The sequence below is a fragment of the Penicillium coprophilum genome (assembly GCF_028826855.1).
Source record: "Penicillium coprophilum strain IBT 35676 chromosome Unknown utg000002l_segment0_segment0, whole genome shotgun sequence".
Classification (NCBI taxonomy): Eukaryota; Fungi; Ascomycota; class Eurotiomycetes; order Eurotiales; family Aspergillaceae; genus Penicillium; species Penicillium coprophilum.
This window is the reverse complement of record NW_026622721.1, coordinates 1-25610: the sequence shown is the minus strand read 5'-3', so window position 1 is coordinate 25610 and position 25610 is coordinate 1. Positions and strand designations below refer to the sequence as shown.

At 47.0% G+C, this 25610-nt stretch overlaps 9 protein-coding genes across 9 annotated transcripts; 6 read left to right on the top strand and 3 right to left on the bottom strand.

The window, feature by feature from the left end:
• Positions 1-2074: 2074 nt before the first annotated feature.
• Positions 2075-3980, top strand: N7500_001394 (Amidase; the record flags this gene model as incomplete). Its single annotated transcript, XM_056672540.1, has 6 exons — positions 2075-2362; positions 2433-2555; positions 2605-2761; positions 2811-3664; positions 3713-3797; positions 3865-3980. 6 exons carry the CDS (start codon positions 2075-2077, stop codon positions 3978-3980), a joined length of 1623 nt encoding a protein of 540 aa, XP_056536059.1.
• A 593-nt stretch (positions 3981-4573) lies between these two features.
• Positions 4574-5365, top strand: N7500_001393 (rhamnogalacturonan acetylesterase; the record flags this gene model as incomplete). Its single annotated transcript, XM_056672539.1, has 1 exon — positions 4574-5365. The coding sequence occupies one exon, from the start codon at positions 4574-4576 to the stop codon at positions 5363-5365; it is 792 nt and encodes a 263-aa protein (XP_056536058.1).
• A 210-nt stretch (positions 5366-5575) lies between these two features.
• tyr1 (uncharacterized protein) lies at positions 5576-8602 on the bottom strand (the record flags this gene model as incomplete). Its single annotated transcript, XM_056672538.1, has 9 exons — positions 5576-6092; positions 6157-6359; positions 6425-6728; positions 6795-7223; positions 7282-7430; positions 7536-7799; positions 7847-8149; positions 8199-8323; positions 8377-8602. 9 exons carry the CDS (start codon positions 8600-8602, stop codon positions 5576-5578), a joined length of 2520 nt encoding a protein of 839 aa, XP_056536057.1.
• A 3470-nt stretch (positions 8603-12072) lies between these two features.
• Positions 12073-13587, top strand: N7500_001391 (uncharacterized protein; the record flags this gene model as incomplete). Its single annotated transcript, XM_056672537.1, has 3 exons — positions 12073-12142; positions 12236-12647; positions 12699-13587. 3 exons carry the CDS (start codon positions 12073-12075, stop codon positions 13585-13587), a joined length of 1371 nt encoding a protein of 456 aa, XP_056536056.1.
• Positions 13588-14077: 490 nt separating this feature from the next.
• N7500_001390 (S-(hydroxymethyl)glutathione synthase) lies at positions 14078-14653 on the bottom strand (the record flags this gene model as incomplete). The annotated part of the gene is made up of 1 exon (XM_056672536.1): positions 14078-14653. One exon carries the CDS (start codon positions 14651-14653, stop codon positions 14078-14080), a length of 576 nt encoding a protein of 191 aa, XP_056536055.1.
• Positions 14654-15220: 567 nt separating this feature from the next.
• On the top strand, positions 15221-16813 carry N7500_001389 (IQ calmodulin-binding motif protein; the record flags this gene model as incomplete). The annotated part of the gene is made up of 5 exons (XM_056672535.1): positions 15221-15292; positions 15346-15420; positions 15480-16349; positions 16400-16545; positions 16606-16813. The coding sequence occupies 5 exons, from the start codon at positions 15221-15223 to the stop codon at positions 16811-16813; spliced, it is 1371 nt and encodes a 456-aa protein (XP_056536054.1).
• An 883-nt stretch (positions 16814-17696) lies between these two features.
• N7500_001388 (prolyl hydroxylase family protein) lies at positions 17697-19202 on the top strand (the record flags this gene model as incomplete). Its single annotated transcript, XM_056672534.1, has 2 exons — positions 17697-17979; positions 18028-19202. 2 exons carry the CDS (start codon positions 17697-17699, stop codon positions 19200-19202), a joined length of 1458 nt encoding a protein of 485 aa, XP_056536053.1.
• A 1193-nt stretch (positions 19203-20395) lies between these two features.
• N7500_001387 (sugar porter family MFS transporter) lies at positions 20396-22020 on the bottom strand (the record flags this gene model as incomplete). Its single annotated transcript, XM_056672533.1, has 2 exons — positions 20396-21753; positions 21810-22020. The coding sequence occupies 2 exons, from the start codon at positions 22018-22020 to the stop codon at positions 20396-20398; spliced, it is 1569 nt and encodes a 522-aa protein (XP_056536052.1).
• Positions 22021-23990: 1970 nt separating this feature from the next.
• Positions 23991-24341, top strand: N7500_001386 (uncharacterized protein; the record flags this gene model as incomplete). The annotated part of the gene is made up of 2 exons (XM_056672532.1): positions 23991-24119; positions 24282-24341. The coding sequence occupies 2 exons, from the start codon at positions 23991-23993 to the stop codon at positions 24339-24341; spliced, it is 189 nt and encodes a 62-aa protein (XP_056536051.1).
• Between the last annotated feature and the right edge of the window lie 1269 nt (positions 24342-25610).

Here is a 25610-nt window from a genome sequence, read left to right as displayed (position 1 = left end):
ACAGTTGCAGTTAGGAACTCCACCTCCTCCTCACTTCCGACCTCTTCTTCCCAAACCCGCCACCACACCTGCCCTCCTATCCCCCCACCGGGTAACCCCTATCACTTGACTGACTCTGACTCTGACTCGCTATCTCCTTTGATAGCCTCTCTCCCTGATATCTGTCTGAGGTACTCTGCTTCTAAGCTATATATATCATAATTTCCCTACGCAATTAATATTCCAAAGTTATTAGCCCCCCATTGTTCCTGGGAGGTTGTCTTAGCTAGCTGAGATAGAGACAGACGAGAAGTAAAATAGCGAAGCTAGAAGTGCGCAGATGATTCCGAATAGGCTTGCGCAATAGGGTAGGCTGTGTGTAGGCGTGTCATGGTTACCTCTAGTGTGCTAAGTGCAGTAAGAGTCACAGATGGCAGGAAAGGCCGCCCACGCTGCGTGCACGAGATAGTGTAGGCCCAGCGGCTTTCTAGTTAGAATTTTCAAACTAACGCGCACTTTTGCTTTTTGAGACGTGATACAGAGAGATAACTAGTAATTGATTCTGGATAATCTAAATCAAGAGAATACTACTTTACGAATAAGGCTTAGCAACGGGGGTAAAACGAAGGGTAACTGTGAAAACTAAAAAGGGGGCTCAACTCATATTTTGGTCCTGTTTGGGGCCCATTTTGGGGCCTATCAGCCCATAGTGGGTTGGGGTGGGTTGAGCTTTGGGCTTTGTGGGCTTTGCGGAGCGCTAAGCATAATCAATTGCCCTCCTATTGAAAGATGAGTGCCAGGAGTGGCTACTCATACTTGAGACTAGCCCCTGTGAGAAATCCCTGTGACAATACGGAGTAGTCTCTTGTATCTTCTGTGGCGCCGATCAAAACGGTGATTCTGGGTTCACGCCTGGATTGAAATGTCTGCCTACCTAGAGGATCGATTAAGTAGCCAGAATCTCCACAATGAAGCAGACAAAAAGGGTGGCGTGATGTTACGGAAATTTCTTGATTGTCGTCGCGCCACGACCTCGCGGGTCAACGTCAAGTTTTACCCTCCCCTTCGTTTACTTTTTGCTTAACCTTCGTTGTTGGAATGTTCATGCACGACCAGAGCATCGCTGCCAAATCGTCGGGTGGCTTGCTTCGAATGCCAGCACGCATAATGGGCCACTCTGATGGGACAATCTCGAGCATAATGGTGAAATGCAAGCTGGTGCTCAATAGTTCTTGTTGCTTTCGCAACTTGGAAATGGTTAATCTTGTAGTGCTCGGCCGTGAAGATGATTTAGCCGCGAAGACTCGCAGAGCGAAAGCCAGTCCGGACTGCTCAGATTCCACCAGGAATCAACAAATACCAGAAAGAACTTTTCAACCCTCGATTTATTGGTGTGAATATTTTAGGGGGCTTGTAGTTTCTTTTTTTTGGGGAAAATGACTGGGCAGGTTGGTGGGGAACGAGGGTACGTACGGTGGCGCCGTGTTAGCGATATATCAGACGTTGGTAGGTAGGCTTGACGCAAGCGGAGGAAAGCAGGACCCTCGCCCTCTCAAGAGACCTTAATTGAGAGTGGCGATAGTAAGTCCGAAAGGCTCACGATACTTGGAAGTTGACGGCGAAAGGAAGGAGGGACAAACGAGGTGGAACAGATTCTATAAAGAAATACTTGACATTCTCTTCTCTTATCATTTCGTGACAATTCGATATTCAAAGTATGCAGCCAGACAGGTGTTAGTCTTCGGGTTCAGATCTTATCTCCTAGTTATGTCTCAATCTCTGTGCTCTCCAGTCCAAGGTTGTACAACTAGCCACGCCTATTTGAGGATTTTATCTATTGTACCAGTTAGACAAGTCAACAACGCCAGTGTGAATGTGGTGAATAAATTAAGAATGTAAGATGAAGAGCTTGGTGAGGTAAGCCCTTAGCCTATGGGTATCTGATGCATTGGCTGCGTATGAGACTTACATATAAATACATGTATCTTGCAACATCTCTCCCTTTCTCATTTCTCTCTCTCTATCCGTGACTTCCTCTGCTCTCTATTCTTCTTATCTCTTATTGATACATAGCAACATCCATAGGTCGATAGCAATGGTGACTAAATCATGGGAGGTGCTTGTGCACAAGAAGCAAGCTGAAGATGCTGCAAAGATCCCACCCGAATGGCGAATCCCGGAAGAACTGATCGAGATATCTGAGACATCCGGCAAAAATGTGCTTGATATTCCACGCCAGTCGGGAATCCTGTCAGCAAGGCAGCTTGAGATTACTGAGAACTATGATGCAACTGATCTGCTAGGCAAGATTCATAACCAGCAGTTGTCTGCTTATGAAGTCACCGAAGCATTTTGCATTCGCGCTGCAATTGCCCAGCAGGTGGTATGTATTGAACTGAGTTCTCCTTGTTTCCCTTCAAGCGCTTAATCGGCGGCTTACATTCAACTCACAGACTCGATGTCTCACGGAGATCTTCTTTGACCGTGCTCTTCAGCGTGCGAAGGATTTGGATGAGATATTATCCAAGACGGGGAAACTTGCGGGACCTTTGCATGGCTTGCCTATCAGTTTCAAGGTATGACTGCAATTTTAGACAGCTTCAGGTTTGCTGATGATGTATGAAGGATTGCTTCAACATTGTTGGGGTTCCATCCACGATTGGATTTACCTCATTTATCGAACATGGCGCCCTCAGTTCAAATTCCCCGGCAGTTCAGGTTTTACTTAACTTGGGAGCTATCCCTTATGTGAAGACAAACGTCCCCCAGACGATGATGGTGAGTGGGTTTGGTATCACAGAGGTATCACAATTGCTCAGCTAGACTTTCAGGCTGCGGACTCACACAACTACGTATTCGGCCGGACACTCAACCCTCACCGATCGAATCTTACCGCTGGCGGGTCGACTGGGGGGAAGGAGCACTGATTGCTATGAGAGGGTCGGTGTTGGGTGTTGGGACAGACATTGCTGGCTCGATTCGAATTCCAGCGATTTGCAACGGCATCTACTCATTGCGACCTTCCGCGGACCGCATTCCATACGGGGGACAGACTAGTTCTGCTCGCGGGGGTCTCGTTGGGATCAAGGCCTGCGCAGGGCCTATGGCAACATCAGTCAGAGTCTTGGAGCTGTTCATGAGACTTATGACCAATGCAGACCCATGGCAATTTGATTCTTCTGCTTTATTCTCCCCATGGCGCACCGTTGTCCTTAAGCCCACATTGCGATTTGGGCTCATCCAGGAGGATTCCCACTTCCCTTTACATCCACCTGTTTTGCGGACTCTCACAAGAGCAACGGAAAAGCTTCAAGCAGCTGGGAACGAGATAGTTCCGCTGGAGACCTTCCTCATTCGAGATATCTGCACGTTGGCATTTCGTATGTTTTCGATGGATCCAGCTCGAACCCCATTTCAACACATTGCTGCCAGTGGGGAACCGACCATCCCTGCGTTGGCATCAACATCTCTGGATGATGGATACATGCCAGATGGCTATGCTCCATTGACACTAGAAGGGCTGTATGACCTCAACGAGAAACGCAACTTCTTTAAAGAAGACTTCCGCAATCTCATCATGCAAGCAAAAGTGGATGCCTTTGTCATGCCTGGCTATCAAGGTACCGCTCAGCCTCATGACATTTTTGGCTTTGTGCCTTACACTGTCCTTTGGAATGTGATGGATGTAAGTTCGCCTCTTCTTGTCCCATGGAGCTATACTAACTCTCCGAAGTATCCGAGCTGTATTATTCCGTATGGCAAGGCGAGCAAAAGCGCGGACAAGCCATTCATTCGGAATGTGAATTACAAACCTCCTTGTACGTGTTATATTTTACACTTTGTCAATTTGAATTGAGAGAATTGATGCTAATTATGAAATTTCAGATGATGCGGATGACATTGAGGGAGCTCCGTGCTGCGTGCAGCTGATTGGCAGAAACATGCATGACGAAGAATTGCTGAAGGTGGCAGAGCTTGTTTCCAGGATACTCCGGCTTTGAATCCCCCTGGAAGTGAGAAAATGGATCATATTCAAGGGAGAGAGATATTTGGGTTACAAGAAATGCAAATTTGCTTTAGATTTCTACTCAACATGCCAATGATATTGGGGAATCACTAGTTGTAGATTATCTGAAGCCATAAATTTACCAATGTCAAACTCGCAAGTGACTCTCTTCGCAGATCTAGGGACTATTAAGGCAATGATCTATTTACAGGTAAATGAAACCTTGTGAAAGCGCAAGGGCACAAATGATGAGAAGAGGATTCGACACTGGACCCTGGATGATTTTCATATCAAGACCTTGAGGAGGAATAATTCACGGGAGAGTCACTCATAGGAGATGTTTCCTTGGCCACAGTACCCTCGGGGTATTTGGCCACGAGAATGTGTTCGAATGTCGTCACTTCGTTCAGCGGTCCCCGGAAAATTGCGATCCTGTCTCCAAAAAAGTTCCACCAACTGGAGGAATGTATTCACTCCCATCTGACTGCTATGAATTGGTGCAAAATCCGTGGGAGGTTGCTTTTTGAAGAATGTTACTATTCATATGCAACATTTACTCGGATCTCCATGACTCACACAACAATAGCAATGGCCTCGAAAACCACCGCGGTGGCTCTCATCAGCATCATCTCCTATGTTCAGGCATATCCTTTGAAACCTCTCAATCAGTTGTCCAAGCGACCATTTTTTGTTTTGGCGGGTGATAGCACCACAGCCACTCAATCCTCGAACGGGGGAGGATGGGGAGACGGCTTCCTCAGCACAACTCTTTTTGAAGGGGCTTCTGGTCGTAATTTTGGTCATAATGGTGCAACGACTGTTAGCTTTCGAGATGGAGGCGATTGGGGCGAGGTTTTAGCGACCGTGAAACAAGTTCGACATGATCATCATCCATTTGTGACTATTCAATTTGGGCACAACGACCAAAAGCCGGCTGCAAGAATATCATTGTCACAGTACACCAGCAACCTCGAGAGATTCGCGACCGAGGCTTTTGATGCTGGAGCTACACCAATTCTCATCACCCCTTTGTCCCGGCGTAACTACGATAACTCAACAGGCACACCGAGTATCATTATGAGTCTTACCAATGAGACCATGGGAACTATCAATGCCGCTCCCCACTCATATGCTACATACATTGACCTGAATCAAGCTAGCACGCGGTATCTTAATGCAATCGGGCCATCAAATGCTTCTACATACAACCTCAACCCAATGGACTATACCCATATAAATCTGCCAGGGAGTGTTCTGTTTGGAAATATTGTGACCGAACTGATTATTCAGAAGCTTCCTGCTCTGGAAAGATCCGGATATCTGTGCGTGAATGGTAGACTGAAGGAGGATATTGATCAAGGGATCTATCATTGGCCTTAACTCAACCACATAGTATGATTGTGGAGAACTACTCATTACATTCCTCAATAAGACAAGGTGCTATCGCCACATTAAAGAAGCTGTTCTATGTCTGTAGTGATACTGGTTCAGGCTAGCCTAGTGGTAGGTCCCACACGCCCATAAATCTGGTTAAATTAGTATCTCCAGCTCCCCAGTACCCCGACCAAACTGCAGATCAACGGGCTTTGATCACTTCTCCTCCTCATGTGCATGTTTTTGAAGGAATAATGCTTTCATCGAAGGATAAGTGCGCACTTCGAGATCTTCGGATAAAGCAGATGTTCCGTCTTTGCTATGAATATCGTACTGGATAGACTGTGGTGTTCTGCCCTGAGCACGTTTCTCAAACCAAATAGCGTGGACCCAATCAATGGAAACTTCGAACCCTTCTCCTTGGTCGTGGATTAAAATTGTCGCACCATCTTTACTGCTGAATCTACGGTCGATGTCGATCCGTTTCTCCGGACCCCATGATCCACCGATCTTAGCATTGAAAATGATTTCACCTTGAGCTCGGCGAATGGAGATGTGGAGAATAATATCTTTCTCTGCATCCATGATTGAAATCTGAGTCATGTCCACGCCATCATCGGGCTTAATAGGATCCACGCTTGACGACTCGAGGAGAATGACGCTGTCGGTCTTGAGTGTCTGCTGGAAGCGGAGATTTCCATAAAGAGGGAGATTTGCTCTTGGTCGTTTCGGTCTGGTTGTGGTCAGCGATCAAATTTCCTTCTTCATTCCCCCGATTCATAGGGCTGGGAACCTACCGAGGAGCCGGAGGGTCAATCTTCGGCTGCTTGAGCTCTGGATCCAGAGCTCCATCAGCACCACCGGTGATTGTAGGCTCTTTCTTGAAGTTTTCAAACGCCGGTAAAGTAGCGGGATTGGTGAAATGCTTCGTGTCATTGCTGCTGCCAATAATCTCTAGATCCAGCTTTTCAACCTCGTAGCGAGGTAACTCTCTCTCGTTCTGTGAATGATCAGCATTATTCATCCAAAACGGGCTTAAGGAAACCAATGGCTAGGTGTGTTTACCTTGAATACCCGCCAGTATGCGCGCTTTTTGATGTACGTCAAAACTTCGTCGCGAGTCAAGGACTTTAGTTTACGTCCACCCCTGAGAAGCTTGTAAAGGACGGGGGTAATTGGGATGTAAGCGGTTGATTTGACACGCAAATTCTGTCCTTGTGTGCAGTTCCCGCAGACTGAAGACCCATCCAGTTCGGGCTTTTGGCTAAAGTTATATACCTCGGCGATCAAGTCTCTCAGTGGGCTTTGTATGCCGTCCTCCTGGGCAAGATACAATTTGACCCAGAAAGGTTGCCCTCCCAACGCGTATCTGAGTTATTTACCATGATTAGCTATCGCCCTTTGGTGCCAGATATCCTTTTCAAGGGCAACGTACTTCAAGAATCGAACACTGAAGGCAAAGTCAGTAATTTTAAGCCCCCCGTCAATTGCCTCAACGCCCTCTGGGGTCGGAGCTTTAGGATCCAATACCAAATCACGCGACACACCATATAATTTATTCACGATGGTGTTGATGTTCTCATTGAACAGAACTTGGTTGAGTGTTCCGTCCTCTTGACGGTATTTACTCTCCCACCGTAGCAGCTCTGGGTAGGAATATCCCAGATTGGAGGGAAATCGAACTGCTTCGGGGGTCCAATAATTTCCTTCAGCATCACGTCGGAACGGCTGAAGAGGCGTGTTCCCATCCACGATATGCTCTTTACCAAATGAATCACGGATGGTAGCATTGTCTGCAGGAATGTTATTCATCCACTTGTCCGGGTTGAGAGCTTGCCAGATTGCAAATAGACGGTCGATGTTGCTATTAGTGATTGTTAATTAGGGATAAATTTCTAATTTGCTGAAAAGAAATTACATACCAGTGATGCAAGAAGAACAACGGGTCAAAAGATGCAACTGGTACATTTCCCATGTGTCCTGCAGCACCTGTCCAGCCGTGACTTCCGAGTTTGTTAGTATTTTGAGCGACCAAGTGTAATGCACAATACATAGAGAGATGCAAGGCTCCCTGTAGTGACACTCCGGGGGTGGAATACTTGCACATTGTTGTGAATCTATCGAGTGGATTGCCGGTCAGTTCTTGTGTTGTGATATATCAAAGCAATGTACTCACATATTCTATGTTCAAGTCCTCATCGACCTTTTGATCTTTGGAGGTTGGATTTGTGCTTGCAAATGTAGTGTAGTCCATGGGCACAGTAAGCAGTCGATACACCATTTCAGCCGCAGGACCATGATTTTTGTTATTGTATCCTTCGTGAGAGTTGAAGGCATCTGCCACTTTGCGATTATTGACTACACCATGCCGCCAGCCTTCACTTCTTGGATTCTGGTCCTCTTCATCAGGCCAACGGCTGGTTCCGATTGCATTGCCAAACTGATTGAGTTAGCACGCGTGTTTTTGCCCCTCTAGACCTTACCTACATTCTTGTACTCTTCCTGTTCAGTGTCATTTTCCCATGTGTTCTCAGTGCCGACGCCCTCGCTTCGCATAGGCTTGTCTGTAGGCATGCGGAACTGGAATAGAGGATTGTTGATTCGAATAGATCCGCCCTCGGGCCTGGGAACAGTGATGGTAGGGTATTTTGCCAAGTCAGGGACACGGCCATTTCGCGCCCAGTCCCAGAAGGGAAGACGCCATGACTCGGCTTGTTCACGCCAGGATGCTTGATGGGCTTCCGAAAATTGAGGGATGATCTCCCTTATCATGATGTCGTACACGATTTGCTAGAATGCAATGAGTACCTGGGTTGTGGACGATGATATTGCCTCCTACCTCAAACAGAAGCACATAAGGCCGATGCCAAATAGGAAATATCACATGAGAGTGGAAGCAGTAAGCATTTTTCATGGGCTCTGGGCTAGGATCATCCCATCGTACAAATGGTTGTCCATGGATTCCTGGTCGAACGCAACTCAGACGCTGCAAACAGGAGGTTGTCATTGAGACGTACCGGCGACCTGAAAGTAAGACAGTCTTTCTTTGGGGTCTAACTTCTGAAATCTGTCCAGAGCGAGGATGAAAAGATCGACTTGCCTTTTGTTGGACTTCACGGCACTCCATTCGTCGATATCCTGCCGGACAAAAACCTTACGATGAATGCCATCATCAGGATTGGAGTCTTTGGCCGGAAATCGGGCTTGAATTTGGTAGTACTCGTACGTCGACGATTCAGACATCCTATCTGCTGATGAAATGGTTGAAGCAACACTTCGTTTGGAAGATCTTTTTTTAATCGACCGAAGAGGTGCATCCGAACTTATCAAAGAAAGAGATTACTTGAGCCTCCGGGTTGAAGTGACTCTTTTATATTCTTTCTTCCAGGTCTTGTGGGGGTAGGTCAGCAGTCATGGATTACATATAAGGCAATTATTGACCACCTTTGACGGTGAATTTCGGCACACTGACGCATATTGGCACAAATGCCGTATTATTACATTTCAACGCAACCTTCAGCGTCAGAACCTTGCGACCCCTCGTGCAGCGCAGCGCGAAGAAATGATTGGCGATCCTGAAAAATATAGGCATTTGTTACGAGTCAAAACCAGCCCCTGCAGTCAATTTCATGACTGTTGCTTCACACTATACGTAGCACAGATCTCGATCTAAACAAGAAGTTGATCGGGCTCGGAGATCACCAATCAACCATTGTACGGGATTTTTATTTGGCCTGGATACTGGCTTGGCTATTGGCACAAACTAGGGTTCATTGAACTGTTCCAGCTCTCCCAGTTAGCCGCACATAGAACAGTGCAACAATCCAGCTACGCCAGCTTCTAGCTGTCCAAATGGTGCCCACTATGGTTAGACTTGGTCGAGTTTACGGCTGCACTGTTGGCTCCAGTTGCTCGATGCTACACATTGAGTTCCCAAGGTCAAACGAATGACTTTGAACACAATGCAAACTATTGACCACGACTCATTTTCTCGCTTTTCTTTTTCGAACTGCTGTGTTCACAAATATGCAGATTTAAAAACAAAATTAAGTCGAATATATGTACAGAGACTTATGTATACGTAGGGTTTTCTTTCTTTTTTTGTAAAAATAGGAGGTTCTTTGCGAAGCGTTAGTCCCTTCGCAGTAGCAGCGAAATTGTATAGGAAAATGAAACTAGAGCATCCTAAATTCAAGTGATTCTCTCGAAATGCGGAGCACCTTGTTCTCGCATTGCAAATCTCGCCCTCGATGAAAACCTTCCTCATCCCGCCGAGCATGGGAATGGTTTGCTCCCCGGAACGTGGCGTCTGGTCCAAGGCCTTTCGACTTGACAAGGGTTCCTAAAAACTGCCAAATTCAATGGATGCAGACAATAAAGCCCTAAGCCCTCAAGTTTAGTACGCTGGCCTGCTAAGACTTTGCTTCGCGAGGAAGGCCATAGGCGGAGCGGTATTTGATTGTAAGAATATTACTATCGTGATCTCAATTCAATACCTCTCCAAGGCGACCAGAACAACTTCCGTAGCTTTCACGCCAATCATTGATTTTTGTATCTCTTTTAGTTCGGGCGGACTTTGGACACAACAGGTATTGTCAATAAATCAAGGGTATTTCGCCAAGTTTGATAGCTCCACCAACATCAGTCGATCAAGAGTTTGAAACTAGGGGCTATCCGTAGCGCCGAGAACCAGAATGCCGTCATTTATACTAAACGCTTATGAGGGAACGGTGCTTGCATACCCCGTGCTCCGGCGTTTTGGCCATCCGCCAGATTGAGTCGTGGCATTGCCATATTAGGAAATAGGAAGCAACAAAATCTGGGTCTCAAACAATCATGCATCAGGCTTCTGGTCCTGACACATATCCCTGCGGGCCTAGGGCGTGGCAAGAATCTACCTTCCGTGAAATATTATTTGTCACCCCAGGGCTTCTTTTCAAGTACGGTACCCCGTAAAAGCACGACGGCTGTCGAGGAAAGAGAAGTTGGGTTGGGAGTTGGTATCAAGACTCAACGGCAACTCGGCCCATCCTTGGAATTTCAGTCATTCAGACCCGAGGAGGTCGCACATAGGCGCAAGGGCCTTTTCACCCGCTCGTGTGGTCTCCGTGTACAAGGGTGAAGATCATGTCAGGTTTGTATAAAGCCCTACCTTTTTCTCCTGAGAGCATATCCCATCCCCGGCGTGCTCTTACCTGCAATTAGACTTTCGCAAAGCCCACAAATGAGCCCCCCACCCCCAGGCCCAAAGCCCAACCCCTAGTGGACTATGGGCCTAACCTTCGAAACCTGGTCCAACCCATAGCCAAGTCTATCTCAGCTCTACCAAATCGGCTTCTGTAATCACTGTATCACGACCTTCTACCGGTCATATAAAGTTCCAATATAGAATCCAAATCCATAGTAACTATACTAGTATATATGCTAATTCTAGATAAGATCCGACTCGTGGAGGACGAGATATCGCGGAAAATGCTAGTTTTAATATCTAATCTTAGATATATGTTCAGGTTTTAAGTAGGAGTTGCACCACTTTCTAAAGAACCTCTGTAATTTTAAAGCTATGTTAATCAAGGTAGTTTTTCGAGTTCTTAAACGTGATATAGAGATATACCTAGTAAATAGTTCCAAATCATCTAAATTCATAGAATGAAACCTTAGGTGTAATAGTGAGAAACAGTGCTAAACATAAGGTAATTTAAAAAAAAACCCTAAAAGGGGGTTCAACTTTACTTGGCATATCGATTTCTCGGCATATTTGTATTGCTTGGAGCCCATTGAGCCCCCATTAAAGCCCAGTGGGCTTTCACCCGTGCCCATGGCCTATCGATGGGCCCAGAGGCCGGTCCCAAAACCCAACCTATTTACGAACTGGGTCGGGTTGGGCTTTGGGCTTTATGAGCCGGTGCAGAAGTAGTCTACCTGCAATTTTGGGGGGGGTATCGAAGTCCGTTTCAGTGATCCCACAACAGGCCCAATAGGACCCTTGATTGATGGAGTGAGCTACCGCTGACTGAAAATAAGCACAGCTGGGACCATGATTTCGAGTAAACTCGGTTGCGCTAAAAGTTATCGTGTTCGAATGTGACGCGCTCCCCTGGCCTTAAACCACAACAACCGAGGGATCCCTGCAGGCGAGACGAGATCCAAGAATGAGAATTGTCCTGATTGCTCTCCGGGCGTGCTTGGGGGTTACCATGTCAAAAAAGGAAGCTATGGGACACACCGAGATTGAAATTTTCGATCAAGATCTCGGATGTCTGACAGCCTGGCTGCCTACGCAGCGGAGGGAGGCCCAAGGATGTGCAGAAACAGAACCAAATGAATGGCGAGAAAAAGGAGTTTCAAGGAAAGGGGCATTGGCACATATGCCAATGTAGCCCATCTGAAGTCGACATGGACATATTTCTAGGTGTGACGCAGCGGGTCAGACTATTTTGTCATATATGGTAAATTAGAACGCTAGAGCAATCGAGGGCAGGTGTGGAGTTTGGGAAAGACTTTGGCAATTGAAATAGGCTATATGGGAGCAAATACAGTGATATCTTTGTCATGAAACGGAAGATCTTATCAAGTCGGCTTCATATCCTTTCTGAAGGTGATGAGGGGGAAGGTAATGTACCTCGGAAGTTCGGCTAAGTCACAACAATTTGTATATATGAAATCCTGGAGGGCAACTGGAGACGGGCTTCACAAGATCTTCACCGTTCATCATGCCATCTCAATCTTATGTTTTGGGGGTGGGAATGACCAAGTTTCTGAAGCCACGGCGCACTCGTGAATGTGAGACAATCCCGTTTTGTATAGTGTCTGGTCTGGATACTATGTGGCATTTAGAGAGATGACGGGTAGCTCACTATCTATGTTTCCTTATAGATCCAGAACTTGGCTATGAGGCAGCAGTCAAGGCTCTGCTCGATGCGCATATCACATATGATGATGTACAGGCAGGTGTTGCGTGTTATTGTTACGGCGATACGACTTCTGGTCAGCGGATCATGTACCAGCTAGGGATGACGGGGATTCCAATCTACAATACCAACAATGCATGTGCGACCGGATCTACTGGCCTCTATCTTGCTCGTGCCCTGGTCAAAGGAGGCCAGGCGGACTGTGTCCTCGTCGTCGGCTTCGAACAGATGCGCCCAGGGTCAATTAAGAGTGTATGGGACGATCGGCCCAGTCCTCTGGCACCATCGACCACAATGATGGAGAACATGTTTGGCAAACATCAGAGCCCTCGAAATGCTCAATACTTTGGGAACGCTGGACAGGAGTATATGGACAAGTAGGACACCCGGCGATGTAAATGTCCACCTTGCGCTGACGATGCGAACAGATATGGTGCTAAAGCAGAGGACTTCGCTGAAATTGCGCGAGTTTCGCATGAACACTCTCAGCGAAACCCGTACGCCCAGTTCCAAACTGCATACTCACTGGATCAGATTTTGGACCCGAAGGCACAGGTCTATGGACCCCTTACCAAGCTCCAGTGCTCTCCAACTAGTGACGGTGCTGCAGCTGCGATTATTGTATCCCAAAGATTCTTAGATGCGCGTCCTCACCTCAAACCTCAGGCTATTCTCATAGCTGGCCAACAGCTATTGACTGATGGACCAGAGGTATATTCTCAGAGTGCAATAGATCTAGTCGGCTTTAACATGTCGCGCCAAGCTGCCCAGCTCGCTATGCAAGAGGCTGGTGTCAGAGTGAAAGATATCAAAATTTGCGAGCTTCATGACTGCTTCTCCACCAACGAGCTTCTTTTGCTTGATGCACTTGGATTTTCAGAGCCAGGGAAAGCCCACGAGATGGTTCGTCGGGGAGACATCACATATGGAGGTCGTGGTCTGGTCGTCAACCCATCTGGCGGGCTGATCTCAAAGGGCCACCCTCTCGGGGCTACAGGGCTGGCCCAGTGTGCAGAGCTTACTTGGCAGCTTCGTGGTTGGGCTAACAATCGCCTGGTTCAGGGTACTGATGTCACTTTGCAACACAATCTCGGGTTAGGGGGAGCAGTGGTGGTAACCATCTACAAGCGAGCCGACGGACAGGTCAACCGTCCCATGTCAGATGAAGATATCAAGGGGGTTACCGGTCTGGAATACAACCCCGCAGTCGAGGCTCGGTATATCACACCTCAGGATGGCCAACGCGTCTGTAGCAAAACAAAGCATCACGAATATCCGCTACAAGAAACGGCTGAGAAACTCAAAGCGCGCATCTGAGAAATACGAATCAATCGGAGCCCACGGCAACCCCACAGGACATGCGGCGATGCTGGGAAAGCAATTAGGGAAATTGACCACGTGAATTTTGGGCATGAGAGAAATGAGAAGAGACTCATTCAGGACTTCGAAACGCATCATTTGGGTAGAATTCAAATAGAACAGCTTGGAATCAAGAGAAACCCAGCGTTTGCATTTAAATTTGGAATGATAATAGGGAAGCTACGGTAGTGGATCAATGATCAGGAAAGGGTTTGGCAGTTGAGAGAGAGCACTTTTAGGAATGTGAGCAAATTGTAGGCCTCCGCAGCTATACAACATGGATTCTTACTTGGGCTTATTCAATAGTACTGGACATGTAGTAAATAAGCCATGCTCCAGTGTGGTAAAACGCTCTGGAAGAACATTCTCGTTCTTTTCATGCTCTCCTCAGATGCCAAACCCTGAAACCATTCCATTCAGGGCATAAATCCAGCCCATATCTTTCATCTCACAAATTGGCAAACCTGATCCCGGATTTCTGAGCCGTATATGTGGAGATCAGGTCCATCAGCACAGGGGACAGCACGTCGTATGTCTGTAGTCCCACTGCCTTAAATCTTGCTCTCACTTCATCCATTTCTTTAGGGTGTGAGCCTTGCTCAATGATGGATGAGACGAAACCGGCGAATTGTGGTTCCTGCCAGCCCTTTTCATCGGACAACTCCACGTGGACAAAGTCGAGTCCCTTGAAAGGATGGTCTCTCTCGATCCGACCGAAGAGGTGCACACCGCAGACTTTGCAGGCATTGCGCTGGATGGTAGCCTCTTTGTCGACAATTGAGAGCTTCGATTCATTCGCTGTGACCGAAACGGCGTCTCGGGGCACAACACCAACAATAGAGAAGAGGGAACCAGATGGCTTCCAGCATTTAGAGCAGCCACAGGCGTGGTTGTGCGCAACATTGCTATTCAACGTGATCTCGACCTGGTCGGAGGCGCAATGGCAGTGCAGCTTCCCACCGGCAAAGCTACTAGAGCCTTTAGTGATGCCATTGTCGATGAGAGGATGAATAGAGGGTGCCATATTGAGGGTGTGGAAAATGAAGTGGAAACGTTCCAGCAAATCTCTTTCCTATTAAATATATGTACTATAAGCTCCAACGTCAACTTCGAGATCCCCTCATATCTCCTCACGAGGGGTAATCGGGCGGTTATCTTGTACATTGGAAAAATGCCATAGTGCTATAGGTGGACTTGATGCCAATTATGGGTCTGATTCTCAATGGGGAAATAATTTCCCTAGTCTTTTAGTCTCGGGATCTATACCGATTTTTTTTTTTTTTTTTTTTTGAAAAAGGGAAATTGGTGAGGGGTTTGTCAGCTCTGTGATTGTTAGTTTCTATTCGAACTTGAGGTCTGTGATGGGTGTAATGGCCAAAAATATATATCCGACGTCAATGCAAGGTCATTAGGCTCACGAGTGTTTGGTTCAAGGTTGAGGCTGACAAAGATGACCCCCCACCTGGCTTAATCAGGCTTTGATGGGTGAGTCTCGCATCTCTCTTAGACTACTTTCATCTCTGGAGCTTTCAGCGGCTTGACTTGTTGACTTTTTGATAATCTTACCTCCTTTCCAACTTCGAGCTTCTCCATGACCAAAACTCCAGAAACCTCCGCTCTCTTCCATGACGTCATCGAGGAACGCGCCGCGCGAACGATTCAGGTACAGTTACAATGACCATGTTGCGGCCGATTCCCGCTGACTGTCCTTACTAGAGGGTATATCGTGGCTATCGAACGCGACGAGAGCTGCGTGGTCTCGGTCTGACTGCTTCCACTCGATGGGTTGAGGTAAGACTATATCTTGCGTGAAACCGACCGAGAATCTAATATTGCTTGCCTGCGTCCAGGCCTTTCAAGAAGCTCAGTGGCACCAGCTCCATCAACCACTCGAACCTCACGTGGCACCCGAAAATGGTGGCTCCAACCAAGCTCGTCGAAACTGGCAGCGAGCGGTAAGTGTCGCTCGGCGCGTTGGCGGCGACGATTGTGCTTCCGAAGTTTCCTCTCCCACAGGAAATCGAGAAGATGATACGGAGATTGCATCAGGGGCTATTGCAAAGACCATGGACCTTCAATACTTTCTCGAGATGGTTGATCTCAAACATCGACACGGAAGTAATCTGCGCTTATATCACACCTATTGGCGAAATTCATCATCTAGGGAAAACTTCTTCTATTGGTTGGACTATGGCGATGGAAAAACTGTTGAAATTCCAAAATGCTCACGAGAGCGACTTGAGAAAGAACAAGTCCGCTACCTCACTCGCGAGGAACGTTTGAATTACATGGTGACGGTAGACGAGACTGGCCTCTTCCGGTGGGTCAAAAACAATGAGCCAGTATGGACAACTACCGCACATTTCAAAGATAGTCTCCAGGGTATTGTGGGAATTGAGGATGATGTGCCTGAATTCAGTGGAAACTCCACAACCCTACAGTCAGATTCCACCTCGGAGTTAGCGCCATCGCCGTCAACATGGGCACCAGCTTCGTCGTTGTCATCCTCGTCATCATCATCATCATCATCATCATTATCAGCGTTAGAATCTACAGGACAGAGCCTTGACAGCGCCATCTCGAATCAAGACCCAGCATTGGTCGCGGATGAGGCGTACAAAGCTACAAAGATGATGAAAAAGGTGATGCACGCAAGCCCCACCGCTGCGTTTAAGCGAATTTTGGGCAAGTCCCCAGATAAAGAAGATATGTGGTTATTTGTGAGTCCGGGTTGGATTATGGGTTTAAATGGGGACTAAGCCACTCTAAGGTTGCAGATACTTCTTTTCGTTTGTACATTGGCATAAAGAAATCAGGTGCCTTTCAGCATTCATCCTTTCTTCGCGGGGCCCGTATCGCAGCAGCTGGAATGATTAAGATCAAACACGGCCAGCTTCGAAGCCTGGCACCACTTAGGTGGGTTCAATATAACTTTCAACCCACAACTTCATTGAAGGAACGGGCTAATGTGTCTAGTGGTCATTATCGCCCCCCAGCTGCCAATTTTCGGGCATTCCATCACGCCCTACAGCAACAAGGTGTTGACATGTCCCATGTTTCAATGAGCAAGTCTTATATCATGCTTGCTGGGATTGAAGGCTACACTAAAACGAAACGCAAGGCACGTGCCGTACATGAGAAGCTTGACAATTCCAAGCAAAAGTTTCATGGATCCGAAGAATGAGTGCGTGGGACACGTTTATATTCCTTGATATCCTAGCGGACCAAATGAGATACCCCAATTGTCGTCTTACTTGTCCAATTGTAGGTGAACATTGGAAAGTCGGAGTGTAGACTGTAAGTTCCGTCACAGTCGGGTTGCATAGTTTTGTAACGCTTTGATCGCACTCGGGTAGAGTGGCAAAATTCCATGTGTATCGTGAAATAAAACGATTGCACAATTGCACAACCTGGAAAGAGCGACATTGCGCAGCAGAGTCCTCGCGGTCGTAACTGGGTGGCCCAATACAGATGAAGCTGGCCGCAACTGACTTCGGACAAAGCAGGCCTTGCCCATGCGAAAGTTCAGTGCAGCAGGGACGATCCCATAGTGGGCAATTGAGTGCAATCGTAAGTATAGGATTCCCAAAGCTTTACAGATTGATAGAGCCCGTGGAAAGTTTTCAAAAATAACCGCTGCGAACCATTGCTTGAGATGGACCTTGAATAAGGATCTACCCGGCCCCAGCGGCTCGAGACAGAAAACAATTCCCAATCCATCGACATTCGTTGATCTCCGATTCCGATCTATCATGAACCAACCGTCCACTAGTCGATAGGCAGTACGCGAACTGTCGTCCTGTACGCAAGAACGTAGTACAACATATCAAAGGTTTACAATGTGATTGGAATGCGAGATGCTGAAGCACAGGTTGACTTGTGTGGCGAATCATGGATAATCTTGAATGTTCCAAGTTGTCCAGTTTGGTAACCTCGGAGCCTTGGCCGCCGGCCGCCCGATTTCCGTGACTTACATAATCCAACTCCAAAATCCTCGGGACAAATTCCCGTGGACTCGTCGAGTCGAATTGTCAGTTCGTGAACTCCATCAAATATTTATAAAAGAAATGGCCAAGTCCAAAGCCGCTAAGCGCAAGCGCAATGCCCAAGTCGACCTTCCACAAAAGCTCCCGAAAGCAGTCCCAAATCTAACACCGCCTCCCGATGGCGGAACCCCCGAGTCCACACACGTCAATGCCGTCGTTTCAGACGAGGAACTCGATATCACAATCGAAACGCTCGCGGCGCTTGCACAATACCCCAGCTTGACAAAGTCAAAGGTATGCAAGGACCTCCGAGTCGCAGTCTATGACTTCCGCCAGGCATGCACTACGGGTGTTAATACTGCCGGTATGCTGCATTCTCTCCGCTAAGAGATCAGAGCTAATCCTTTGATAGAGGGCGCCAACCTAACAGCGCGAATAACAGGGGCATTGGCGGACGAGAAATACATCGAAGCCAAGATCTTGCTCGCCGAGATGAGGATTAGGAAGGAACAACCCAAGATCGGAGCCTTGTGTCGTTGGGTCCGGGATTTGGATGTCGTTAGCGGCCTTTCCACGCAGCCGAAAGCACACGATAATGCCCCCGTGAAGCGTAGTGCGAAAGAAATGGAGATATTGGGCGTCCTTGATGCCATTTTGCGTGTCAGCACCCCGATTGATACCAACACGAAGGCCGTTGACTCAACCGCGCCCATCGCCTTCCAGTCCACTTGGGATCTCCGCCCCTCGACAGCACCACTCCCGGTCTATGCCTCAGTCCTCGACAAATCAATTTTGAGCGAAGCGCCCAAGTCTCCATCCGCCCTCCGCGTCATCGAACGAACCCCTGGCCCACTCCGCAAACCACCCAACCACCATCCAGCCATCCTCTATACCACCGCCCCAAACGCCGTCCCACTGGCCCCCGTCGGTCCTCCTATAACATACCACGCACATCCCGCAGTGCCAGGCCTGGGCCTCGCCCTCAATGTACTATCCGACGCTGAGTGCAAGGCAATCATCGCTGCCGGCGAATCTGTTAATTTCCTGCCCGACGCACCCCTTCGCGAAGACGGAGACATAAGCATCCTAGCCCACAACTTTTACTGGATCATTGATACTACATTCCACGACATGCTGTGGGCGCGGATTTCCCCTTATGTACCGCCCTCGATCGGTGGCCGCTTCGTCCGAGGCATTAATCGTCGCTTCCGTGTGTACAGGTACGTTCCTGGTGCTGAATATCGGTGCCACATTGACGGAGCCTGGCCACCGTCCGGTATTCTTCCGGATGACACATACGTGTACGACTCTTCGCCGGAGGAAAAGAAGCAGAGCTCTATGTACACCTTCCTACTATATCTCAACGATGAGTTTGAAGGCGGGGAGACAACGTTTTTCATGCCAGCCCCACGGGAGGGCACTCTCAATGGCTATCCAGTGCGACCTGTGATGGGGGCTGTTGCAATATTTCCCCATGGGGAGTCAAATGGAGCCTTGCTACATGAAGGTACAGGGGTAAGGAAAGGAGCAAAATATATTATTAGGACCGACGTAGAGTATGATGTGAAGCCTTGCGAAGAAGGATGATAAATATATGAATTATGTAGACTTGGCCTTTTGCCATGGAAATGGCACCGAAAAATGCGGTGCGGGTAGTGTTAACGATGGAAATGAGAGCCAGAGGGGCATTTATTTTCCCGGATGTCTCAATCAAATAGAAAGAGGTGTTAGTGACCTTTCTTTACTTTTCGCATCAAAATCTGAATTGATCCTGAATTTTTTTCCCCCGGACAGGTATACAAGATGTACTTTTGAATGCTAACGAGGGCTCGAAACTTGACTTCTTTTGCTTTCAATGATCTCTGAGAATTGCACTGTAAATCACAAGATTGGGGTTTAGAATCACCGCGTCTCATTCTGATAGGGTGTTCATCTTTATGTACTCAGTATGGTTGACTCCTGGGCTTCCTGTCTATCACGTGTGGAGTACGATCTATGAAGTACATATGTTACCTACACTTCGAACATTTTAGTGTTATATGGTATTTCGAGAGCGAAAGTTTCCTCTTCCCACAAATATTACACATTGATTCAATATTGGTATACATACAACATTCCCCCTCGGCCAAGCCTATCCAACTAATCTTCTCCATTAGTCGAAACTTCCAACATGTTCGTTGGCATGAGTCTACCTAGATAGCCGGAGTTCTTATACTCCGACTCCTGTTCGTTACAACAGCGCATCTTACAATGGCGGAGTGCTGTTGTGGAGTACTGAAGTTTCAAAAAAAAAAAAAGCCATACGCGGATGGATCTACGTAAGACGAACTTGTTTTGCGGTAACAGAAGAGGGTGAATTCCCGACAGTCTTACATTTTGATTGACCAGTAATGAAAAACAAGGATATTGGCTACGACTGCAGTGAAGGATGCCGGAAGGAACTGCCATGGACAAGCTATACTTTTGAATTCCCACTTGAGCAAGCCAAGTAAGGTACACAGCTGAGAATTTTCCAACTGACTAAGAGATCTAGACCAGGCTGATATCGAACATGGGTATGAAATTTTTGTATTCTATGATGCTTAAGGCGGATATGTATAATGAACCGCTCTGATACAAGGTACAACAAAATGATGAAGCATATCTAATTCGGAAGCCTAAAAGTATGTAAAGGAAAAGAAACATCATATTTACAGATTTCGCAGTTTACGATGACATTCCAGATTCTGTCCAAAATCGGATAATCAGGAATGATCGAGTTGGAACGCAGTTCACAGTTCTCATGCCTTGACCTCCTCGCTGACAACAACCTCATTGGTGCTGGTATCACCACAATCGGAGTTCGATTCACGCGCTTGCTTTGCACGCTTCTGCATAGCACGAGCTACCCGAGGGGGATCGAATATAGACTTTGATTGCGCGAAGATCTCGTCGATCTCCTCCAGTGACCGTCCCTTGGTCTCTGGGAAAAAGAAATACACGCTGGGCACGATAGCGGCGTTGACAACCGCGAAGATGATATAGTACCGACTTCCAATCGTGGAGAAACCGACGGGAGTTACCTGAGCTATCATGAAACTGAAAGCCCACACGGTGGCAGTGGATACCGCGTTGACGGCGGCGCGGACTTGGAGAGGGGCCATTTCCGCGGCATAGAGGAAAGTTAGACCGCAAAAGCCAACCGTGAAGATGAATTGGAAGCAGAACAGGAAAACCACGGCCATGGCTAGGGCTCCTGTATTATTAGCTGCAGAGGGGGAGGTTGTGCCAGCAAGACCTGCCATACAGATTGTCATGGCTACCCCACTCCATAGCATGAGAGGGCGGCGGCCAAGCCGGTCGATGGTGAAATAGGCCAGGTAGCCACCGAGGGGCTGCATCATTGTCATTGAAGCAGCGAGGACCCGAGAGTTCACGGCGTTCATTCCGAGGTACTGCTGGAAAATCGTTGTGGCGTAGTAGGTGATCAAATTGACACCACACATCTGCTGGAACATCTGGCCCGTGGCAGCTAGATATGCGCGGTGGAAGAGCCGTTGCTCGCCGTTTTTGAACATGTCGGTCCAAGCGCCTGGGCAGTAGGCAAGAGATGTCTCAATGCTGAGGATGTTTTCGTTGACCTCGTCCGAATACTTATCAAGATCGAGCAATGCCGCAAGTACCTTGCGTCCTTCCTCCACCTGTCCGTCCTTGATGAGCCAGCGAGGCGACTCTGGCAGCACTGCGATGAAAAACATCGCCATGACCGGCATCACGATTTGGAAGGCAAGAGGGAACCGCCAAGAGACCGAGTTGTTTTTGATAAAATAAAAACCCAAATCAATCCACAGGGCACCAGTCACACCAATTCCCATAAAGACGCCATTCGTGACGACGTTGGATCCTCTCTTGTGCGCTGGCGAAAGTTCCGATTGCCATACCGGGACCGTCGCCACATATCCACCGATGCCCAAACCGAGGACCAGTCTCGCGACGATAAATTGAGCAAAATCAAACGAGGTTGCCATGAGAATGGCGCCGATGATACTGATGAAGTTGGTTATAAAGATCACCTTACGTCGGCCCCAGAGGTCACCCAGGTAGATGCATGACAGGGCGCCAAAGATACCCCCGACGGTATAGAGGGCGATGACGGTGCCTGTTGGAGGATGCCATGAGTTGGAGAGCCAAGATTTGTCTGATTAATAAACCAACCTTGCATTTGCGAGTTCTCTTTGTAGGCTGCCCCGTGGGTATGTATTGTGTCCATTCTGGGAAACTGCGAATTGAAGGCCTCGAGGGTCAAGAGACCACCGGTCACACCCATGTTGTATCCATAGCAAGTGAAAGTTGGACACACGACGAAGAAGAGGGCAGCCCTAAGAAGGGCATTTCCCCGAAGGCCTAGATACGGCTTCAAACCCATGATTGGAACTACATACAAGAAAGGTCAAAAAGTCCAAATGGCAAAAAAATTCAAGGAACCGAGGCGGTGGCAAGAAAATTTTAAGATCGCCAAGTAAAGCATAATATTTTGGTTACATTTTTCATGTGGGCCGGTGTGCTCGCTTCTTGGTGGATCCATCGAGATCCATTGATATTTGCCTTGGATATTACATAAATCATATTGAAACTTGAAAGCCCTGAACTTTCAATTTAAACTTCTCGGCATGTACCCCGGAGGCTCACTCGGGAGCTTCTAACGCTAAAACTTTGATTCCCCACAAATCAGCCACATGGCCTAACCTTGAATTTGCGGGTGCACTTTTGACAGCGACTTTGGACAGTCATCATAAAAATCCTCAAATCAAGTATCAATACGGTAATAAAATATTTTCCTTGTTCTTACAGCTCGAAAATTGCGCACATTTGGTTTTTCTCACGATGCTTCCAGTCTCCTGATGTTCAAAGACGGAGGTAACAATTGCTGTCTATTATCCGTCTCGGGGTGCTTGGACTGAATCACGTCATTGTTTTTTTTTGAAAAAGATCATCCCATACTATGGAGCCCAAAATCGCTCTTTCACTGAAGCGGCACCCACACCATGGGATCTAAGAGACTCTGGTATTGGAGAACGGTTAATAGATTCAAGGGCGCTGCGAGGAACGTGGGCGATATGTTCGGTAGCGTGTCGTCTTCACTGGGAGCTTGGGAAGATAGAGGCCCAGGTTCGACGTCGCGTCGTGGGCTAAACCAATAGAGGCTGTGTTGGATTTTGCGGTGGAAGCGTCGCAATGGGTTTGAAGTCGGTAGCCACGAGGGCAGCCTAACAACATAGACGCATATTAGGCAACAATGGGCCTCGAGGAGGCTCGATATTTGATTAGAAAGTGGGATACTCTGCATGTATGTGCAAGGATTGCATAGTTGTGGTAGCCTCGTATCGCTCAGGGCATGGCCAGATTGACGCAAGGGCGCCCGGTTGATCATACGGACTACCGTGATGCATATCGATACTTAGGACCTAAAAAAATGTTCATACACAGTTATCTGTTTCAAATACTCAGATCAGCGTTATCAAATCCCCCCCCCCAGTTTTGAGTTAACGCCTGTGGTGGGCTCGAGGAGCAGCCAGTAGTGACGGGTTTGATATATCTGTCTCTATAAGGAGACTGTGTCCGATTCTACATCTCAAATTATTTCATAACAGAGTTACGTACTAGCAACGTGTCTCACATGCGAGTCTTTCACATATATGGTGGGACAATCGATGATCCCATGTGGGACAGATCTAGTAGATAGTTTACTTCACTGGCCCTCTCTGCTTCTCTTTCTTTATCCATTTCCCGATCATTAGATACAGACTAGGTTTCTCTGTCAATACTATCTACTAGTTTGCTCCTTCGTGGACACATTGATTATCCGAACAACATGCGAGTCGCTCACACATGCGGGTTGTCCACACATGCGGGTTGTCCACACATGCGGGTTGTCCAGGCATGCGGGGTGTGCACACAAAGTAAAAGCGAGATAGTTGTCATTGATATTTCATAACTAAAACAATTAACTTAACGAGATATTGTTAACAATCGATAAGGATTCTTAGTATTGTATATCAAATTCGAATGAACCAAATACATATATCATTGTTGTCACATCGAAAATTACATCGCCAAATCTAGTATATGTGGATCATTAACTTCTTGGATACCGGCAGGATTGATGTCAAAACAACTAAACTGTCACTTTACGATGTGCTTTGACATGGACCACTCGCATGTGAAGTATATGATAAATGGGATATCACAAACATCCAACACAAGATTTATGTAATTACTTGTAAGATAAGAGACTTTTGTAAACTTATAAAAGGCCCTCTACCTCAAGTGTTATAAAATAATCTCTACTATCTTCATCCTCCATTATCAAACCCACTTCCTATCCTGGAATTAGATATGAAGACCTTCTACGCTGCTCTTACCTTCTTCTTCCTATTCGGTGCCGTTTTGGCCAGTCCTTTGGACCTCGCCGCCGATTCTCCAGAAAGGACGCTAGCCTGCTGCCCTACGACCAAGTCCAAGAATGTCAGTCACTGAAGAATCTTCACACCAAGGTGCAGATATCAGCTTACACCATTATAGCGGTGCAATGATGGAACTAAGGGTACCCCGTATTGCGGGAAAGGCCGTACGATACCTCACTGAGTGTCCTCACAGCTTAGACCAGTATCTAACAATTCTCCATAGCCTGCAATATCGCCGGATGTGCCTGTAAGGGTGGGTGTCGTTAAGCCTAAGCGCTGCTGAGCTTTCTATGCGTACTTGACTTGTTCAATGTGTCTTTCAGATAAACAGTTTCTGTACTGTATGGTCATTTTGCCTTGATATAGGTTTTTCCCTGCTGCATGGTTTCCCTACATCTCAATGCAAATGCAAAGGCACGAATGAACGTCCAGGCAAGATTATCAGTCTTAGTGAGCGATCTTACCAAACCATAGGGCTAGAGAAAGTGGCGCTATCACATGAGACTGTTCCATGGGACCATATAACTGTGAAGGGCCGTAGCTTATTGATTCAAGTCTCAAGCTCTTTTATCTATAGAGAGACTCCGGAGTCATTTTTGTTCAAAGAGCTCGCTAGTAGATACCGCTCCTGTTAAAACCTAAGGTCGAGGATCATTATCTCTTTTATAAGGAAGAAGTTGTCAATAGCTATCTAATTTTTCAATAGGATTAATGTATTATCGATGTTACTATATCCGCTCGACAAAGGAATCTTTGAGAGATTCACGGTTAGCTTCATTCGATATTTGCGTATTCTATAAATTGGAGTACTTGGTTAGAACTACTAGTATAAAATGTAAGTTCAAATAAAAGAAAGCAGAGAGGGGTATGTATTCGTCACTGAAACCGCCAAGGCTTATTTGTACATTTTAAAAGTAGTGTGGCATATTCATTGGCTCAAACAACACGTTCAATATCTCCTCAATCGTAATGTCCTGAAGATCCACCCAAGGAGAGCCAGGATCAGGCTGAGGCTCTTCATAGATACTATTATCTAAGATTCCACTGGTGAAGACTCCTAGTGTATAATTCTTCTCTCCAGCGCTATCAGACTACGCAAGACGATATTTCTCTTCAAACCACCCAGAAAAGAGCCGCAGCCAATCTTAGTAGAAGAATATCTCATGTTAATCACACTTCTCACCTTTACACTCCTGATCAAGCGTATTCATGCGCTTGACAGATTTCTGGATTTCATCCCGTATATCCACTGTCTCTCGTAACCCTCGGAGTTGATCGTGTCTATTAGCCAAATGCAGGCACATACAGTACCCTTTATATAGTGATATTTACTTGTTTTTTATTTTTCCATTATATATCTAAATATCTTAAATCTAAATCTAAAGGCTATATATTTTTATCTATTTTATTGAATTTATGGTGGACAGTCAAAGTTTCTCTATGAGATTGGAAGGGCTTAGGGCTTAGGGCTTAGGGCTTAGGGGCTTAGGGCTTAGGGCTTAGGGCTTAGGGCTTAGGGCTTAGGGCTTAGGGCTTAGGGCTTAGGGCTTAG